The 20,875-nt window shown below is 48.0% G+C and overlaps 1 protein-coding gene across 2 annotated transcripts in view; it reads left to right on the plus strand.

Annotated features, from left to right (window-relative positions):
• The first annotated feature begins 6,023 nt into the window (after positions 1-6,023).
• The window catches only part of LOC147097724 (uncharacterized), a 342,880-nt gene continuing 328,028 nt past the window's right edge, over positions 6,024-20,875 (plus strand). Inside the window, exon 1 of one of the 2 annotated variants that reach the window (XM_085971762.1) lies at positions 6,024-6,535. In XM_085971762.1, the coding sequence (XP_085827888.1) occupies positions 6,445-6,535 (91 nt within the window). In that variant the 5' untranslated portion in view covers positions 6,024-6,444. The remainder of the gene's footprint in view (positions 6,536-20,875) is intronic. The other variant, XM_085971763.1, reaches the window with a different exon arrangement.

Below are 20,875 nucleotides of genomic sequence, written 5' to 3' on the forward strand. Positions count from 1 at the left end.
CCTGGGCAATCCTGGAGGGTTGGCAACCCTACTTTCTGCCTGGCCCCTTAATGACCTATATCTTCAACTGCGAATTTGGTGTTCCCTCTAAACTCTTCCATTTCCTGCTCAGCGCTATTCTCTCCTTCCCCCTCCCCTCCCACCAAGTAAGGAGCTCCAATGAGGCATTCTTTAACACAAGGGGGGGGGCAAGCCTTGCACCAACACTAACAGGCAATGGTGGCAACTCTTTCCCATCACTGTTTGAATGTCGTCCCTTGTATTTAACCTCTTTCCTTGAGCACTCCGAGGACATGTTCTGTTCTCCATTTCCAGCTTGGCAGTCTTTGTGGTGGAGAGGATATTGGGTCGGACTCTCAACTCGGGGTCAAGTAGAGGCTGTGGAAGAGTCGAGAGATATAGTGAAGAGGTAGAGTTGGATGTCATCAATGTACATGTGGAACCTGACGCCATGCTTTCAGATGACGTCGCCAAAGGGGGCAGCATGTAGATGAGGAAGAGAATGGGACCATTTATAAATCCTTGGAGGACTCTGAAGATAATCGTGTAGGGGGGCATGAAGAGAAGCCATTGCTGGAGATGCTCTGGCTACGATCGGATAGGTACGAGTGGAAGCAAGCGAGGACAGTCCCACTGAGCTGAACAACAGAGGAAAGGTGCTTGGGGAGGATGATGCGATCAGCCATGTCAAAGGCTGCAGAGAGGTCAAAGAGCACAATGAGGGAAAATGGACCACACAGTCATAGACAAGGCCTGTGATTTGGTTAGGGCTGTTTCGGTGCTGTGGGAGGGGTGAAAACTTAATTTAAGTAATTCAAACAGGAAGTTATGGTTTCCCATATGGGCAGGGTTTTTCGGAAGAATATGTATTGTATGTTGCCAATGTGCTATGAGGAAGAGAGTGTTTGAAGACCAGGATCTCAAATCCGACACCAAGCTCATGGTCTACAGAGCAGTAGTGATACCCGCTGTCCTGTATGCCTCAGAGACATGGACCATGTACAGCAGGCACCTCAAAGCACTGGAGAGGTACCACCAACGCTGCCTCTGCAAGATCCTGCAAATCCATAGGCAGGATAGGCGCACCAACGTCAGTGTTCTTGCTCAGGCCAACATCCCCAGCATCGAAGCTTTGACCACGCTCAATCAGCTCCGATGGACGGGCCACATCATCCGCATGCCCGATACGAGATTCCCAAAGCAAGCGCTCTACTCGGAGCTCCGACACGGCAAGAGTGCCCCAGGTGGGCAGAGGAAACGCTTCATGGACACCCTCAAAGCCTCCTTGAAAAAGTGTAACATCCCCACCGACATCTGGGAATCCCTGGCCCAAGACCGCACAAAGTGGAGGAGAAGCATCTGGGAAGGCGCCGAACACCTCGAGTCTCTTTGTCGGGAGCAGGTGGAAGCCAAGCGCAAACAGCGGAAGGAGCGCACGTCAACCCAAGCACCCCACCCACCCGCCCCTTCAACCACCGTCTGCCCCACCTGTGACAGAGACTGTAGGTCCTGCATTGGACTCATCAGTCACCTGAGAACTCATTTTTAATGTGGAAGTTAGTCATCCTCGGTTCCGAGGGACTGCCTAAGAAGAAGAAGGATGTATTGTATATTGCCAGCGTACTCCTGGGTATTATATATGGTCAGTGTTCTCCTACTATATTGTAGATGGTCAGTGCGCTGCTGGGTATTGTATTAAGGCTCCTCTGCACTGCCCCATTAATGTATCTCAGAAGTCCATTCCCTGGCACACCAGCTTGATATTCCTGTTTGTCAAAGTGTCTTGAGACAACTGATGAAATCTGTACCCATCCTTTTGCCCTCCTTGTATGAGAATGGCGGATTAGCACCAATTGAGGGAGAGATTTATGTAATCAACCTGTCGAGACAGCCCTAACTTATTTATCTTTAGAATCCTTATTGCAGACTGAGAATTGCTGCCGCTATCCTAACTTGCACCGTTCACCCATCACCCCTGTGCTCACTGGTCTACATTGGCTCCCTTGTTTTCAAATCCCTCCATGGCCTCGCCCCCCTCCCTATCTCTGTAACCTCCTCCAGCCCCACAACCCTCTGAGATCTCTGCACTCCTCTGATTCTGGCCTCTTGAGCATTCTCGATTTTCATCGCTCCACCTTTGGCGGCCATGCCTCCAGCTGCCTAGACCCTAAGCTCTGGAATTCCCTCCCTAAATCTCTCTGCCTCTACCCCCCTCTCCTTCAAACCTACCTCTTTGACCAAGGTTTTGGTTATATGTCCTGATATCTCCTTATGTGGCTCGGTGACCAATTCTGTTCGATTATGCTCCTGTGAAGCACCTTACTACATTAAAGGCGCTATATAAATGTAAGTTGTTGTTGCAGTATACATAGGGATAAATTGAATGACAAATCAACAGATGCAGAAGCAAGGGAAATCATGTTTAACCAATTTATTGGGAGTTCTTTGAGGAAGTAACAGGTGCTGTGGATAAAGGGGAACCGGTGGATGTACTGTATTTAGATTTCCAGGAGGCATTTGATAAGGTGCCACATCAAAGGTTATTGTGGAAAATAAAAGCTCATGGTGTAGGGGGTAACATATTGGCATGGATAGAAGATTGGCTAACTAACAGGAAACAGAGAGTAGGCATAAATGGGTCATTTTCTGATTGGCAAGATGTAACGAGTGGTGTGCCACAGGGATCAGTGCTGGGGCCTCAACTTTTTACAATTTATATAAATGACTTGGATGAAGGGACCGAAGGTATGGTTGCTAAATTTGCTGATGACACAAAGATAGGTAGGAAAGTAAATTGTGAAGAGGACATAAGGAGGCTACAAAGGGATATAGATAGGTTAAGTGAATGAGCAAAGATCTGGCAAATGGATTATAATGTGGGAAAATGTGAAATTGTCCATTTTGGCAGGAAGAATAAAAAAGCATATTATCTAAATGGTGAGAGATTGCAGAGCTCTGAGATGCAGAGGGATCTGGGTGTCCTAGTGCATGAATCACAAAAGGTTACTATGCAAGTACAGCAAGTAATTAGGAAAGCTAATAGAATGTTATTGTTTATTGTGAGGGGAATTGAATACAAAAGTAGGGAGGTTATGCTTCAGTTATACAGGGCATTGGTGAGACCACATCTGGAGTACTGTGTACAGTATTGGTCTCCTTATTTAAGGAAGGATGTAAATGCGTTGGAAGCAGTTCAGAGAAGGTTTACTAGACTAATACCTGGAATGGGCGGGTTGCCTTATGAGGAAAGGTTGGACAGGCTAGGCTTGTATCTACTGGAGTTTAGAAGAATAAGAGGTGACTTGATTGAAACATATAAGATCCTGAGGGGTCTGGACAGGGTGGATGTGGAGAGGATGTTTCCTCTTGTGGGAGAATCTAGAACTAGGGGTCACTGTTTAAAAATAAGGGGTCGCCCATTTAAGACAGAGATGAGGAGAAATCTTTTCTCACAGAGGGTCGTGAGTCTTTGGAACTCTCTTCCTCAGAGGGCAGTGGAAGCAGAGTTTTGAATAGATTCTTGGTAAGCAAGGGGGTGAAAAGTTATCGGGGGTAGGCGGGAATGTGGAGTAATTGGATCAGCCATGATCTTATTGAATGACGGAGCAGGCTCGAGGGGCCGAGTGGCCTACTCCTGCTCCTAATTCGTATGTTTCTTTTGAAAGCCACGATTGAATTTGCCTCCATCACTCTCTCAGGCAGCGCATTCCAGATCCTCACCACTCGCTGCGTAAAAAAGTTTTTCCCTCATGTCGCCTTTGGTTCTTCTGCCAATCACCTTAAATCTGCGCCCTCTGGTCCTTGACCCTTCCGCCAATGGGAACAGTTTCTCTCTATCTACTCTGTCCAGACCTCATGAGTTTGAACATCTCTATCAAATCTCCTCTCAACCTTCTCTGCTCCAAGGAGAACAACCCCAGCTTCTCACAGTCTATCCACGTAACTGGAGTCCCTCATCCCTGCAACCATTCTCGTTAATCTTTTCTGCACCCTCTCTAAGGCCTTCACACCCTTCCTAAAGTGCGGTGCCCAGAATTGGACACAATACTCCAGTTGAGGCTGAACCAGTGTTTTATACAGGTTCATCATAACTTCCTTGCTTTTGTACTCTATGCCTCTATTCATGAACCCAGGATTGTGTGTGCTTTTTTAACTGCATTCTCAACTTGATTGACTCAATCAGTCAATGAAAATACTGCACTGTATAAATTACGACATAAGTTACATAATGCTTCATAGTTAACTGCAAGTGCGGCAGGGACAACTGGTATGTGGAGGGTGTGGTTGGAACATATTCAGTGTATTGGTAATTAGGGAATACTCAATTTAAAATTACACATTGAAGTGATTTCAGAATGAGAAATGCTGCATAATGGGGAAGGTCATTGTGAATGATTTGGTGGATTGGAAGTTTATCCCTTGGTTTAAGAGAGCCCTTGTGAAGGACTGATCAGCAGAACTGGGTGCAGCAGAATGCCAGCGTAGAAGGAAGAAATTTCAGCAGTACAGGAACTCACAGCTACTTTAGAAAATTACAACAACAACAGTTTGCATTTATATAGCGCCTTCAATGTACTGAAACAGCCCAAGGCGCTTCACAGGAGCGATTATCCAACAAAATCTGACACCGAACCACAGAAGGAGATCTTAGGGCAGATGACCAAAAGCTCGGTCAAAGAGGGAGGTTTTAAGGAGCTTCTTAAAAGGAGGAGAGAGAGGCGGAGAGGTTTAGGGGGGGGAATTCCAGAGCTTAGGGCCCAGGCAGCTGAAGGCACGGCCGCCAATAGTGCAGTGATGAAATTCAGGGGTGTTCAATCCATTAAATGTAAGAAGTCACACAACACCAGGTTATAGTCCAACAGCTTTATTTGAAATCACAAGCTTTCGGAGCGCTGCACCTTCGTCGGGTGAAGTGCTGACGAAGGAGCAGCGCTCCGAAAGCTTGTGATTTCAAATAAAGCTGTTGGACTATAACCTGGTGTTGTGTGACTTCTTACATTTGTCCACCCAAGTCCAACACCGGCATCTCCAAACCAATCCATTAAAGAAAGACTTGCATTTCTATAGCGCCTTTCACAACCACTGGACGTCTCAAAGTGCTTCACAGCCAATGAAGTACTTTTGAAGTGGAGTCACTGTTGTAATGTGGGAAACCCGGCAGCCAATTTGCACACAGCAAGATCCCACCAACAGCAAACTGATAATGACCAGATAATCTGTTTCAGTGATGTTGGTTGAGGGAGAAATATTGGCCCCAGGACACCGGGGAGAACTCCCCCTGCTCTTCTTCGAAATAGTGGCCACGGGATCTTTTACGTCCACCTGAGAGCAGAGACGGGGCCTCGGTTTAACGTCTCATCCGAAAGACGGCACCTCCGACAGTGCAGCACTCCCTCAGCACTACACTGGGAGCGCCAGCCGGGGTTATGTGCTCAACTACCTGGAGTGGGGACTTAAACCCACAACCTTTTGACCCAGAGGTGAGGGTGCTGCCCACTGAGCCACGACTAACACTTGAATTGGCACATTACAGCTCAAAAATAAATTCTCCTTGATATTTATACAATTTTCGGTGCAAAACCACTTGGAAAATCTTTTTTTTTCTCTATAGAGCAGACGATTTCGGCATACCACATTATATTTTTAAAACACGTTTGAATTAAAAATATATATGCATGCATTGCCTTTTGCGAGAAACCAGCCCTTTTCAATTAGCATCTGTTTTAAGTGCATCGAAACTTTCCAAGAGTTAAGTAGCACGCCCCCTTCGGATGGGAATCCGAGCAATGCCCTTCAAATGCACACACGCACACAAAAACTTCCCTTTCTCTGCAAAGTGTCCCGGGACCGCGAACAAGCTTGTTGCTTTTCCCAGGCGGGAGGTGGGGGAAATAAAGAAATTGACCAGGAAATGTAGCCAATGGGAAGTTGCGGAGAGCCCGGCTGTAACTAAACTTTGGACCAATGGCAGGGCAGAGCTAGCTGGACGGCTAGCAGGGTAGGCTGTGAGCGGAGCCCAGCTTTGATTGGCTGAGCTTTTGTCAGTGTCAATGTGATCGCAGGAACTATATTTCTCTCTCTGTCTCTGTCTGTCTCTCTCCAGATTTTTTTCACCAGACTTATGGGGGGAACAAAATAGGCTGTAACTTTCTCAAACTTTAAAAAAAAGCACTCATCTCTTCCCCACCCCCTCTCTCTCTCTCTCTCCACACACACCCCCTCCTTAAAAAAAAAATGTCCAGAGCAACACTGATGTAATCAGTGGCCAGAGAGGAGAGAGGGGGCTAACTAACCTTGCTTTGCAGGAACTCATGGCTGCACAGGACCTTATATAAAGACACATGCACATACAGGAGTCTCAGCAGCCGGCCCTTCCAAACAAGCTGGCTTAGGGGGGGTGGGGAGAAAGAAATAATACAGCTGGGAAGTTCATGTCATTTGGAGATGGATTGGTGGAAGACGAGAAGGGGACTACTGGAAGCCAATGTGATTGTACTTGCCATAATTCTACACCAGCTTCCAACTGCCGCAGCAGGTAAGCGTTTTTGCGAATGTAATTTCTCAACCCAGCATTTTGTTGAACAACCTCCTCCCCAGCACCCCTCCTTCACTGGTTTCTTTCGCATCCGTGATATTAAGTTTTGAAGAACAAAGTGGTTAATCGTGGAGATTTTGTTTTTTTTGGAATGGGGAGCTATTGAATTACAGTGGAGTGGAGTGGAGTGGATGGCCACTTTGCAATCGGACTGAGAGATCTCTGTTAAAAGTTTTGCTCGGGGTTAACTTTTAAGAACTCCCGTGTGTGCAGTTTTCCTTTGCAAAGTTCGTTTGTCTTGAGATTTTTAAAAGAGTCTGATGCCTTCAGTAAATTTGCTGTCAGACCCGGACCGACAATTGTTGTTCCTGCTTCTTTTGATTGTCATTCTGTTTATTCCTTGTGTCAAGACGTCCCATAAATTGTTCCAATTAGATGGGACAAGATTCGCTGGCATGTAAGCTTGGCCTGTGTGTGCAGCGTCAGTGGGGATGTGCTTTGCACTTTCACTAACAGCCTCATTTGCCAACTGTTTAGAGTATCAGCGCGTATTCCTTTTAATTATCTTTACAATCCTGTCGTCATTTACAAGATGCACTTGAACTGTACGGTAACATTTGTGATGGTTTGACTGCAGATACTTCACGGCTGCAGGAATACATTGCTATTCTTAAAGGGGCAACTTGTTCTTAAAGAGGCAACGATATACTTAAACTAACAACCATGTCACGGTTAGGGTGGCAATTTGGAAAAAAAAAAATCATGTCTAGATGATTTTCTATTATGGGGGAGTTGAGCACAGACTCGGATTGCCATGGCAAGTCCCATTCTGATTGTCACGGCTAATTTTGGTGGACCCCACCCATTGGCATCATTCAGCGCCCCGAAGCTGGAGAGTGGGTAGTACTTTTTGTATCGTTGCGCATTGAGCCTGGCTCCGTGCCAATTGTCCTTCTACGTGTTATAGTGTGGCGTTGCCAACTTTAATGGGGATTCCCCCTGGGTGCATGTTGTCACCTTCTGCGGGCAGGCTGGCCCCAGCAGCAGATGTTGCCACCTTCCGTGCCACTCCTTCAATTGCCGACAAGAGCCAAGCTCGATTTTTAAAGCGCTGTGGGGTTGGGGTGCGGGGTGGGGTGGGGTGGGGCATTTGTCTTCGGGTAGTTAACAGATCAGCCATGATCCAATTGAATGTCGGAACAGGCTCGAGGGGCTGAATGGTCGTCTCCTGTGAGATTTTTATTTTGGTCTGTCTGTCCACCCATATGACCCCGGTCAAGACGAGTGAGACCACTTCCTCGAGTCTCTAAGCTGTCGAACTGCGCACCAATGAGATGGCACAATTCAATAGCCATCACTGTAAAAATCCAATGCTGCAAGTTTTACAGCAGTTCACAGCTTAAGAAAAAAAATGAATAAGACACACACTGTGGGACGTTTGCCCATGTATAGTGTCGGTTTCCTATGTGGACTTGCCCCGGTGGCTAACTTGGCCGCCTGGAGTTTTGGGAGCAAACTGCCGCAGAATCGTAGCCTGTCCATAGATCGCCGTCCATTTTTTAATCCACTTTCCGGCTGCAGTTTCCCCACGGATTTCCCTGTCGAGGTCCAGACAGGAGCTGCTGCCTTAGCTGCTCAAAAGCGCCTCCCACACAGTTTCCATTGGAATGCGGTGATGTCACAGAAATCATCATGGCCATTGTACCCACTGCCTTCCAGCCAGCCTGTTGGAACCGTCTGCCTTGTAAGGGAGTCCCTCACACAGGCTTTTGGTTTGATTTTAAAAGAATTGACCATTGTAATGACACTTGTCGTGCACTCGCTCTTCACTGTCACTGTCTTGTCTTTGAGATGAAGGAATTTCAGGCTTTTTAAAAAAATATTCGTTCATGGGATGTGGGCGTTGCTGGCGAGGCCAGCATTTATTGTCCATCCCTAGTTGCCCTTGAGAAGGTGGTGGTGAGCCGCCTTCTTGAACCGCTGCAGTCCGTGCGGTGAAGGTGCTCCCACAGTGCTGTTAGGGAGGGAGTTCCAGGATTTTGACCCAGCGACGATGAAGGAACGGCCGATATACTTCCCAGTCAGGATATTGTGTGACTTGGAGGGGAACCTGGAGGTGGTGGTGTTCCCATGTGTCTGCTTTAGTTGTAGACAGCTGGGCCATTTCAGAGAGCAGTTAAGAGTCAACCACATTGCTCTGGGTCTGGAGTCACATACAGGCCAGACCGGGTAAGGACAGCAGATTTCCTTCCCGAAAGGACATTAGTGATGGGTTTCTATGACAATCCGGTGGTTTCATGGTCACCATTACTGATACTAGCTTTTTATTCCTTCCTTCCTTCTTCTTAGGCAGTCCCTCAGAACCGAGGATGACTTGCTTCCACATTAAAAATGAGTTCTCAGGTGACTGATGAGTCCGATGCGGGACCTACAGTCTCTGTCACAGGTGGGGCAGACGGTGGTTGAAGGGGCGGGTGGGTGGGGTGCTTGGGTTGACGTGCGCTCCTTCCGCTGTTTGCGCTTGGCTTCCGCTTGCTCCCGGCGAAGAGACTCGAGGTGTTCGGCGTCTTCCCGGATGCTTCTCCTCCACTTTGTGCGGTCTGGGGCCAGGGATTCCTTTTTATTCCGGTAACATAACCACTATGCTGTCGTACCCCTGCAAGCCACATATTTATGGTCAGCCATGATCTAATTGGATGGCAGAGCAGGCTGGAGGGGCTGAATGGCCTCCACCCATTCCTAGGGAAGCGTGCCTCATTGAGGATTAAACCTTTTAGGATGGATGTAACGATTCTGCTGACCTTTTAAGCTCATGTTGGGATGACTGCATAGCGGGTGCATTGAAAGGGGGCGTGCTTCATTCATTTCAAAGAGCGCACACGATACCTGTGGTTGATTCACAGTGTGTATATGGTTCCTCTGCTGCTCTAAGACACTCTGGGAATGAATACCATCGTGGCTTGTCCTGCTCGCCAATACTGATATGATCCAAATGAACTTTACCTATAGTTGTACATTGAACTTGGCACAATGTTAATTGTCCATCTCGGTTTTATGGTGTAGCACTTTCAACCTCATCAGAATTGCCCCGCCCACAAGTGCATGTCGTCTTGCTCTGAGGGTATGCTAGTCCAGGCAGCAGACCTTTCCTGCAGTACCACTCCCGGTTTAGTGTACAGGACCAGGTAAAGAAAGAAAGACTTGCATTTCTATAGCGCCTTTCACAATCTCAAGATGTCCCTGATGTAATAAAACTCACTACGCACTTGTTTCAGAACATGGAGGTCTAGTTGTACTTCACTAGTGCCTGTCTTACAAAATGTCCCTGGAAAGCTGGGCCCACGCCCGAGTATTTATACTCCTTGCACCAGCTGGCCGTCCAGCGTTATTTCCTGAGTAGATTCTTTACGATGATGAGATTTATAACAGCCCCAAAGCGCCTTACAGCCACTTTTTTTGAAGTGTAGTCATTCTTGCAATGTAGGAAATGTGGCAGCCAATGTGCGCACAGCAAGATCCCAGAAACAGCAACAAGGCAATGACCTGATCATCATCTGTTTTTGTTGAGGGGTAAATATTAGCCAGGAGAAACGCCCCTGCTCTTCTCCGAAAGAGTGCCGTGGCATCTTTTACATCCACCTGAGAGGGCAGATGGGGGGCCTCGGGTTTAATGTCTCCTGCACCACCAGCAGTGCAGCACTCCCTCAGCACTGCACTGGGAGTGTCAGCCTAGATTTTGCACTCGGGTCGCTGGTGCGGGTCTTGAACCCACGACCTTCTGACTCGAAGAGGTGCGAATGCTACACCCGGATGGATAGTTAGACAGGCCAGGGCGTGCAGTACCAGATGTGGACAAACAGACAGCATTTGCTGAACACAGAACAAGTAAGGGTAGCTGATGAACACTGGCAACTGCCGACATCAGTGTATGGCTGGGATGAGGAACCCTCCAATGTGGCAGTCTAAAATTGTGTGCAGTTTTGGTCGCGAAGGATGTTCTTGCCATGGAGGGAGTGCAGCGAAGATTCACCAGACTGATACCTGGGATGGCAGGAATGACGTATGAGGAGAGATTGGGTCGATTGGGCTTGTACTCGCTGGAGTTTAGAAGAATGAGAGGGGATCTCATTGAAACATAAAATTCTAACAGGACTGGACAGACTAGATGCAGGAAGGATGTTCCCGATGGCGGGGGAGTCCAGAACCAGGGGTTACAGTCTAAGGATAAGGGGTAAGCCATTTAGGACAGAGATGAGGAGAAATTTCTTCACCCAGGGAGTGGTGAATCTGTGGAATTCTCTACCACAGAAGGCAGTTGAGGCCAATTCATTAAATATATTCAAGAAGGAGTTAGATATATTTCTTAAGGCTAAAGGGATCAAGGGATATGGGGAGAAGGCAGGGACAGGGTACTGAGTTTGTATGATCAGCCATGATCACATTGAATGGTGGAGCAGGCTCGAGGGGCTGAATGGCCTACTCCTGCTCCTATCTTCTATGTTTCTATGTTAAAACGCTGCTTTCGGCCCCTACCACCCCTCCTGTAATATCAGCTGCTTCGTACAACAGTGTCTGTTGTTCAGGTGCTGAATACGTCGCGCTGATTCTGTCTGAGGTTTTGTTCACCGTACAGTATTACGACTTTTTCCCCCTCCCGGAGCAGTCTAGCACAGAACAATGGGTCTAATTACGGGTTGGTTTCACTTCAGCGTCGCTCTTTTTTGCTGAGTGCCAGACTGGATATATGAGAATAAATGACTCGTGATGGGCAGTGTCTGAGATTCAGCAGCAGAGTTTACTAGACCTAAGCTGACGTGTGTATGTTTAAACCCCGGGGATGTTTGTCATTCAGACTTGCTGGAATGTATTGAGTGCTTCTGCCAAAGTTGGGCCATGCTGTTTACAACAACAACAACTTGCCTTTATATAGCTCCTTTGACGTTAGTAAAATGTCCCAAGGCGCTTCACAGGAGCGATTATCAAACAAAATCCAACACAGAGCCACAAAAGGAGATATTAGGACGGGTGATCAAAAGCTTGGTCAAAGAGGTGGGCTTTAAGGAGCGTCTTAAAGGAGGAAAGAGAGGTAGAGAGGGAATTCCTGAACTTGGGATCCAGGCAGCTGAAGGCACAGCCGCCAATGGAAATTGGGGATGCTCAAGAGGTCAGAATTGGAGGAGCGCAGAGATCTCGAAGGAGGGGGGGCATGGGGTTGTAGGGCTGGAGGAGATTACAGAGATAGGGGGGCGGTGGTGAGGCCCATGGAGGGGCTTGAACAGGAGGATGAGAATTTGAAAGTCGAGGCGTTGCCGGACCGGGAGCCAATGTACAGGAAACTTTTTTTTATCCGGCATGGACGGGACCGACGTGGTGCCGGTTCATCAAAAATTCCGGATAACCGAACGCTATAGTAAAAGATACGGAGCTGAGAGCTCCGTATAAAGCAACAAACCCTGTTGCTTCAGAACAATGGCCACAAGTTGCAAGCGTCTCTGTAGCTTAGCAACAGCTGCAGCCACACCCTTGCACAGCAACAAATGGAGTAAAAAAAGTAATAAAACTTACCTGAACCTACTCCTGAATTTTGCCGGTTAACCGAGATTTCCAGTTATTTAGGTGCCGGTAAATCGAAAGTTTCTTGTAAATTGCAAGGGGCATCTTTATAATCAGAGCGGTGAACCGATTGCCATCAAGACATTGATGGTTGTCACTGTTGGTAGAAACCAGGGGGAAAAAATAGAAAACCTTATTGGAGGGACTGAAATGGCCTCCTTCCGTGCTGTAACTTTCTATGATTCTATGAAGTTAGCTGTAATGCAGATAAAATATCAATCACTGCGGGAATTTTCTATGGTGGCTGAGCAGTGGAGTTTCTGCAGCAGGATGTTTGTTCTCGAACTCGCCACTGGGGTGATGATTTATGGCCATGTAATAAATAAAGTGGCCTAGGAGGCTACTGCCGATTCAACCCATTAAAATGAATGGGCTTCTTGTCAGGGTTGGGATCGGAGAGCCGAGTCCAGTGTCTCCAATTAAGGAAGATCCCTTGGAACTTCCTTTTGAAGTTGTCTTTTCCTGCACTGTTCTGCCCTCCTCTCCTGTCTGTGCTGACTCATTCTGGGGCATGGTGCCACCAGCCCACTGATTGCGCTGCCAAATGGCCATTTATTCATGTGTGCGAAACTGCACAGGCAGTGAGTTAGTTGCGAAGGGGAGAAATCTGTTCTGTCTCTGCTGCTGGCCTCCCCTGCTGATGCCCAAGCAGCAACACCTCTTCTCTGCCCGAGCACAGAGCGGATGTAGAATCATAGCTTGGTTACAGCACAAAAGGAGGCCATTCGGCCTGTCAAGCCCAGGCCGGCTCTCTGCCAGTCCCACTCCCCTGCCCTTTCCCCGTAGCCCTGCAATTGTTTTTCCTTCAGGTACTTATCCAATTCCCTTTTGAAAGCCAAGATTGAGTCTGCCTCCGCCACCCTCTCAGGCAGTGCATTCCAGATCCTCACCACTCGCTACGTGAAAAAAGTTTTTCCTCATGTCGCCTTTGGTTTTTCTGCCAATCACCTTAAATCTGTGTCCTCTGGCTCCCGACCCTTTCGCCAATGGGAACAGTTTCTCTCTAACTACTCTGTCCAGACCCCTCATGATTTTGAACACCTCCATCAAATCTCCTCTCAACCTTCTCTGCTCCAAGGAGAACAACCTCAGCTTCTCCCAGTCTATCCACGTAACTAAAGTCCCTCATCCCTGGAATCATTCTCGTAAATCTTTTCTGCACCCTCTCTAAAGCCTTCACATCCTTCCTAAAGTGCGGTGCCCAGAATTGGACACAATATTCCGGTTGAGGTCGGAACAGTGTTTTATACAGGTTCATCATAACTTCCTTGCTTTTGTACTCTATGCCTCTATTTATGAAGCCCAGGATCCCGTAAGCTTTTTAACCACTTTTTCAACCTGCCCTCCCACCTTCAATGATTTGTGCACATATAACCCCAGGTCTCTCTGTTCATGTACCCCCTTTAGAATTGACCCTTTCGTTTATATTGCTTCTTCTCTACTGTTTCTCTACTATCTCCATGATGCCCTCTTTGAGCTCATCTTGTCCATGAGACCCACCTCCTACTCCCTTGACCCAATTCCAGCTATACTGCTGATCAGCCAACTTTTCTTTCCTTCCTCACCCCCATATTAGCTGACATATAAATTAGTTCCTCTCCTCAGGCACTATTCCCCCCCCCCCCCCACCCCCCTTCCCGGTCAATAAATCCACCTGTCCTTGCAAACTACCGCCCCATCTCCAACCTCCTTTTCTTCTTCACAGTCCTTGAACTTGTTGCCTCCCAAATCCTTGCCCACAACTTCATGTTTGAATCCCTCCAGTCAGGTATCCGTCCCTGCCACAGCTCTGAAACGCTCTGAATCAAAAGTGCAAATGACATCATCTGTGACTGGTGCATCATCCCTCCTCGACCTCCCTGCGGCCTTCGAAACGGTCGACCACACCATCCCCTCCCCTCCAACGCCTCTCCTCCGTTGTCCAACTCCCTGGGACTGCCTTTGCTTGGTTACACTCTTACTTGTGCAGTCGTAGCCAGAGCACCGCCACAATGCTACCTCAGCAGTTTGCCAAGGATCTGTCATTGGCTTCCTCTTCTATCTCACGTACATGCTGCTGAAGACATGGGGGTCAGCTGCCGCACATGCCCTGAGGACACCCAGCTGTACTGCTCCAGCCCCTCCCTCCCTCTCTCTCTCTCTCTCTCTCTCTATCTATCTATCTATCTATCTATCCCTTCGCCTGCTCTGTGCTGTTGGACGACTTGTCTGACATCCAGTCTGGGATGAGCTGAAGTTTCCTCCAGTTAAACGCTTGGAAGGCCAAAGCCTTAGACTTGGGCCTCCACCACAAACTCCGTACGCTTGCCACTGATTCCATTACCTGGTCTTCACACTTCAATGTCGCACAGAGTTTTATGCTAATTTCTGTGCCAACCTTGGAAAAAATATAAAGAACGAGGGCAGCATTTGGAATCTGAGAAACTTTGCATGTAGCGTTGCAGAATATCTGCATGTTCTTGACTGACTCAACAAACATACCTGCTGGTGGCCACCCATTGCCCACCTCTCTCTTACCATCTTAGAATCATAGAATGGTTACAGCACAGAAGGAGGCTATTCGGCCCGTCGAGCCCGTGCCGGCTCTCTGCAAGAGCACTTAGAAACGTAGAAACATAGAAGATAGGAGCAGGAGTCGGCCATTCGGGCCCTCGAGCCTGCTCCGCCATTCAATGCGATCATGGCTGATCATCCAAATTCAGTACCCGGTCCCTGCTTTCTCCCCATATCCCTTGATCCCTTTAGCCTTAAGAAATATATCCAACTCTGTCTTGAATATATTTAACGTATTGGCCTCTACTGCCTTCTGTGGTAGAGAATTCCACAGGTTCACCACTCTCTGGGTGAAGAAATTCCTCCTCATTTCTGTCCTAAATGGCCTACCCCTTATCCTTAGACTGTGACCCCTGGTTCTGGACTCCCCCGCCATCGGGAACATCCTTCCTGTATCTAGTCTGTCCAGTCCTGTCAGAATTTTATAAGTTTCATTGAGATCCCTTCTCATTCTTCTAAACTCCAGCAAGTACAAGCCCAACCGACCCAATCTCTCCTCATACGTCATTCCTGCCATCCCAGGTATCAGCCTGGTGAATCTTCGCTGAACTCCTTCCATGGCAAGAACATCCTTCCTCAGATAAGGCGACCAAAACTGCACACAATACTCAAGATGTGGTCTCACCAAAGCCCTGTATAACTGCAGCAAGACATCCTTGTTCCTGTACTCAAACCCTCTCGCTACGAAGGCCAACATGCCATTTGCCTTCTTAACCGCCTGCTGCACCTGCATGCTTACCTTCAGCGACTGGTGCACAAGGACACCCAGGTCTCGTTGCACTTCCCCTTCTCCCAATCTATTGCCATTCAGATAATAATCTGCCTTCCTGTTTTTGCCACCAAAGTGGATAACCTCACATTTATCCACGTTATATTGCATCTGCCATGCTTTTGCCCAATCACCCAACCTGTCCAAATCATCCTGGAGTTTCTTGGCATCCTCCTCACAGCCAATCCCGCTCCCCCGCCCTTTCCCCGTAGCCCTGCAATTTTTTTCCTTCAGGTATTTATCCAATTCCCTTTAGAAAGCCACAATTGAGTCTGCCTCCACCATCCTCTCAGGCAGTGCATTCCAGGTCCTCACCACTCGCTGCGTGAAAAAGTTTGTCCTCATGTCGCCTTTGGTTCTTCTGCCAATCACCTTAAATCTGTGTCCTCTGGTTCTCGACCCTTTCGCCAATGGGAACAGTTTCTCTCTATCTACTCTGTCCAGACCCCTCATGATTTTGAACATCTCTATGAAATCTCCTCTCAACCTTCTCTGCTCTAAGGAGAACAACCCCAGCTTCTCCAGTCTATCCACGTAACTGAAGTCCTTCATCCCTGGAACCATTCTTGTCAATCTTTTCTGCACCCTCTCTAAGGCCTTCACATCCTTCCTAAAGTGCGATGTGTGCGATTTAGAGCAAGAGCAGACATTGTTTATGGGAGGGGAAATACAGCTTATATATATCATGGAGAATAATATACAGTCCTTGATTGAATTAGATAATCTATGCCGTCACTAGTTTCCTTAGGACAATTATATGCATGAATGACATAATCACATTTAGGCATTCCAGGCTCCATTAATCGCAGGAGTTCATTGACACCTTTAATTCATCTAAATTATCCTAAATTGACTCCCCTCAGGTAAACACCCTATACTGGGTGGAGAAGCACGTTATAATTCAGAAGACTTCAACTTAAACTCTTCATACTTTCTCCTCCGGGGGTATTGAGATTTTTCGGCAGGCGCCAAGTTTACATTAGGAGAGGTGCAGCTTTTATTCTGAGGTAGTCCAGCTTCAGCTCTACACGTTGGTGCAGGTTTTTTTTGCGTTGGATCAATGACTCCTGCCCCTGATGTGGGTTAGAAGGATGCGGGGTTAGAGGGGCGGGAGGAGGCTGGTGTGGAGCATAAACACTGGCACGAACTAGTTGGGCCGAATGGCCTGTTTCCAGGACTATAAATACTTTAATAGCCCTGTTTGAACAAAATTATTTTAAAAAAAAACTGATATGGACAAAGTGTTCAGTGTTTAATTGCTTTTTTTTTTGGAAGGTTCATCTCTCTTTTGAAAAAAAGCGGTAAAGGATAGCTGAGGCTCCCTGTTTTGAACTTGTGACTTCTGTGTCTCACTGAGCAGGGCTGTGGAGCAACTATACAAGTGCGCACCACCTGAGCGGAGATCCTCATAAAGTACTGCGGTGGGACGAACGTCCTTCTGGGACTCTTGGGGCTATCACACTGCCGCAGGTACTTGGAATGGGGCCTGGGGGTGAATTGCAACCCGTCTCCCCTTCGTGCCTGGATCTCGGCTGCCTTGGCTCTTCCATGGGCCTCCCATTCATGGCCGGTTCAGCGAGTTGGGATTCAGTGGCAGATCCTCTTCTCTTTCTTTCTTGCTGTCCAGCAAGGACATCTTATTGGGAGGCAAGCTTATCCCCATCTTCCGTACAAATGAAAGGGTCCTATTAAAATAGGACTGCTTAATGAAGCTATTGACCCTATACGTCCTGTAGTGAAGTTTCCCTTTGTTCCAGTTGGCATCTGGCCACGGTGGCAGAGTGAAAAATCAAGACTCATGTCCCATTGCTGCCCAGCAGTGTCTGGGCACTAACCCTCTATCATCACATCCTTCCCCTTTTCCTGCCAGATTACATTGGCAAAACTAGCTCCCAGATCCCGATAGCAGAATCCTGGAGCTATGGTTTTGCGGCTCTGTCCTCTGGACAAAGTTTTACCAGAAGTGCACATCCAGGTAATGGAATCAGTGGCATAGTACAGGAAACTCTCGATTTACCGGCACTTAAATAACCGGAAATCTCTTAACCGGCAAAATTCAAGAGTAGGTTCAGGTAAGTTTTACTTCATATTAGTGGCCGTTCCTGGATCTGTGGCCGTGTAACCGGGGTGCCTGCACTTGTTGCTAAGCAACAGGGACGCTTGGTCTGTGGCCGGGGTTCCTGCTCCTGTTGCCAAGCAACAGGGACGCCTGGATCTGTGACCGTGTACGGGGCTCTCGTACCTTTTACTATACCTCTCTGTAATCCGGACTTTTTGATAAACCGGCACCACGCCGGTCCCGTCGGTGCCAGATAAGAGTTTCCTGGGTACTGAGTTTGTGGTGGAGGCCCAAGTCTAAGGCACTGGCCTTCCCAATGTTTAACTGGAGGAAACTTCAGCTCATCCCAGACTGGATGTCGGACAAGTCATCTGACCGCACAGAGGCGGTGAAGGGATTGGAAGAGAGAGAGAGAGAGAGGGGCTGGAGCGGTACAGCTGGGTGTCCTCAGCGCATGTGCGGTAGCTGATCCCCATGTCTTCAGCAGCACGTACGTGAGATAGAGGAGGAAGCCAATGACAGATCCTTGGCAAACTGCAGAGGTAGCATTGTGGCGGTGCTCTGGCTACGACTGCACAAGCAAGAGTGTAGCCAAGCAAAGGCAGTCCCTGGGAGTTGGACAACGGAGGAGAGGCATTGGAGGGGAGGGGATGGTGTGGTCGACCGTTTCAAACATAGAAACATAGAAGATAGGAACAGGAGTAAGCCATTCGGCCCCTCGAGCCTGCTCCGCCATTTAATGAGATCATGGTTGATCATCCAAATTCAGTACCCTGTCCCTGCCTTCTCCCCATATCCCCTGATCCCTTTAGCCTTAAGAAATATATCCAACTCCTTCTCGAATATATTTAATGAATTGGCCTCAACTGCGTTCTGTGGTAGAGAATTCCACAGGTTCACCACTCTCTGGGTGAAGAAATTCCTCCTCATCTCAGTCCTAAATGGCTTACCCCTTATCCTTAGACTGTGACCCCTGGTTCTGGCTGCAGAGAGGTCGAGGAGGGATGATGCGCCAGTCACAGATGATGTCATTTGCACTTTTGATTCAGGGCGTTTCAGAGCTGTGGCAGGGGCGTTACCTGATTGGAGGGATTCAAACATGGAGTCGCGGGAAAGATGGGCATGGATTTGGGAGGCAACAACACATTCAAGGACTGTGAAGAAGAAATGGAGATTGGAGATGGAATTGTAGTTTGAAAGGACAGGCAGATTTATTGAGTGGGGGGGTGGGGCGGCGATGATGGTGATTTTGAAAGGGGGGGTTAGTGTTTGAGGAGAGGGGACAATTTATGCGTCGGCTGATATCGGGGTGAGGAAGGAAAGAAAAGTTGGCTGGTCAGCAGTTTAGCTGGAATGGGGTCAAGGGAGTAGGAGGTGAGTCTCATGGACATGATGAGGGCATCATGGAGATAGTAGAGAAACAGTAGAGAAACTAGAAGAAGACGTGGGCTCTGTGCTAGCACGGGGAAGGGCAATGTGTGGGCATTGCTCTTCATTGATCCAAACTATGCAAGTACCTCATGGTTTATTGAGCAAACTCTATGCGGTCGGCACTTCTAAGTAATTCGTGTGAAACACTTGAATATGTTTCTGAGACAAAACCGAGAATGGACCTGCATTTAGACAGAGATCTTTCAAATCCTCAGAGTATCATAACAAGAATTACAGCCAATTAATTACTCCTTTAATTGTAGTCTGCATTGTTAGTTAGTCCAACGCGGCAGCCAATAGGCGCACAGCAAGGTCTCGGGAACAGCGCATGAGATGAATAACCAGTTAACCCGCCGCTAGTAGTCTTTGGAGGGACCAATGTTGGCCAGGGCACCAGGAGCACCCCCTGCTCTTTGAATAGTGCCATGGAGACTTTAACACCTACCTGAACAGGCAGACGGGGCCTCGGGTTTAACGTTTCATCCGAAAGGCAGCACCTCCGCCAGTGCGGCACTCCCTCGGTACTGCACTGGAAGTGTCAGCCTGGGTTATGTGCTCTAGTCCTAGGGGTGGGGCTTGAACCTACGACCTTCTGATAAGGTGCTAATATAAACGGAGGCGCTCCCTGTTAGATTGTTCTTTAGCACGGCGATAAAAGCTGACAGCAGGCAGGAGTGAAGGTGTTAAAACTGTGAAGGGTTGCTAACAATGTAGAGCTGGCGGGAGGTGAGGGACAGCTGCCAGGAAGAGATTATTTCAGCTGCTAGACTTACAGTTTCAAAGATGTTCTCAAGATACAGATAAACCTTTGCAAGGATTTCTTTTGCAGGCGTAAAGAATTGGCTCGGGTTGCCAAGTCTTGTCATTGCTCTTCACAAACCTCTGAGCTCAGCATGGGATTTTCCCCCTTCTCTAAGCAACAGCGGCAAGATTTGTGCGTTTCCTTTTTAAATGTGGAAGTAATTTTTCCGCTGTCGGGCCTTTTATCCCAGGGTGTGCAGTTAAAGGGAAAGCCGCCAGGGTTCACGTTCATGATCGTTAGGCAGTGACCCTTGTTGGGAAGTGCATGGGATTGCGATGGCCCCCTTGACCCCACAGACCAGTAGCCTCTTGGGCTCGGACGTAAAGAATGGCCATTCAGGTGAGTTATTGGAGGACAACCAGCATGAATCAGTGTCATCGGTAGGTGGGGGGAGATTGAAAGAGAAAGATGCTCTCCTAGGTTAGCCCCATCAACAGCTGCTTTTATATTAGGGGCGGTGAGAAGGTCTTCACGGCTGCTTACCAAACGGCAGGGCTCACAGATCAGTCAGCAACCCCTACCTAATGCCACCAGATTCACCAAAGTCAGTGTTCAGGAAGAACCCCCTTTTTGTTTTTTTTCTTTTTTACCGGGATCTTCCAGGACTCCAGCCTCGGAGAGCTCAGCAGCTTTATTCCCACTGGTTGTTTGGGGCCTGCTGTTCGGTGCCGAAGGTGTAACCTCCCTCACCAACCCCACTATAAAGACAGCTTGTGACGAGGACTTTGGGTAGGGCGTGCTTTAGGGCGGTTCCTCCGTTAGTTTCAACTTTCAATCAGTCAAGGGAGGTGCCCTGAGGACAGCTTTTCTATCACTAACCACAGTGTTGTCGCTACTGCAGACTTGCTTCAATTAGAGATTACTTGAACACAAAACCTGACACTTCATCGCAGTGTTGAGGGAGCGCTGCACTGTCGGAGGTGACGTCTTTCGGATGAGATGAGACCCCATCTGTCCCCTCAGATGAATGTAAAAGATCCCACGGCACTATTTCGAAGAAGAGCAGGGGAGATCTCCTCGGTGTCCTGGTCAATATTTATCTCTCAATCAATCAACATCTATAACAGATGATCTGATCATTATCACATTGCTGTTTGTGGGAGCTTGCTGTGC

The sequence above is a fragment of the Somniosus microcephalus genome, chromosome 31, assembly GCF_052327205.1.
Source record: "Somniosus microcephalus isolate GS21.2 chromosome 31, FLI_Smic_1.0, whole genome shotgun sequence".
In the NCBI taxonomy this organism is placed as follows: domain Eukaryota; kingdom Metazoa; phylum Chordata; class Chondrichthyes; order Squaliformes; family Somniosidae; genus Somniosus; species Somniosus microcephalus.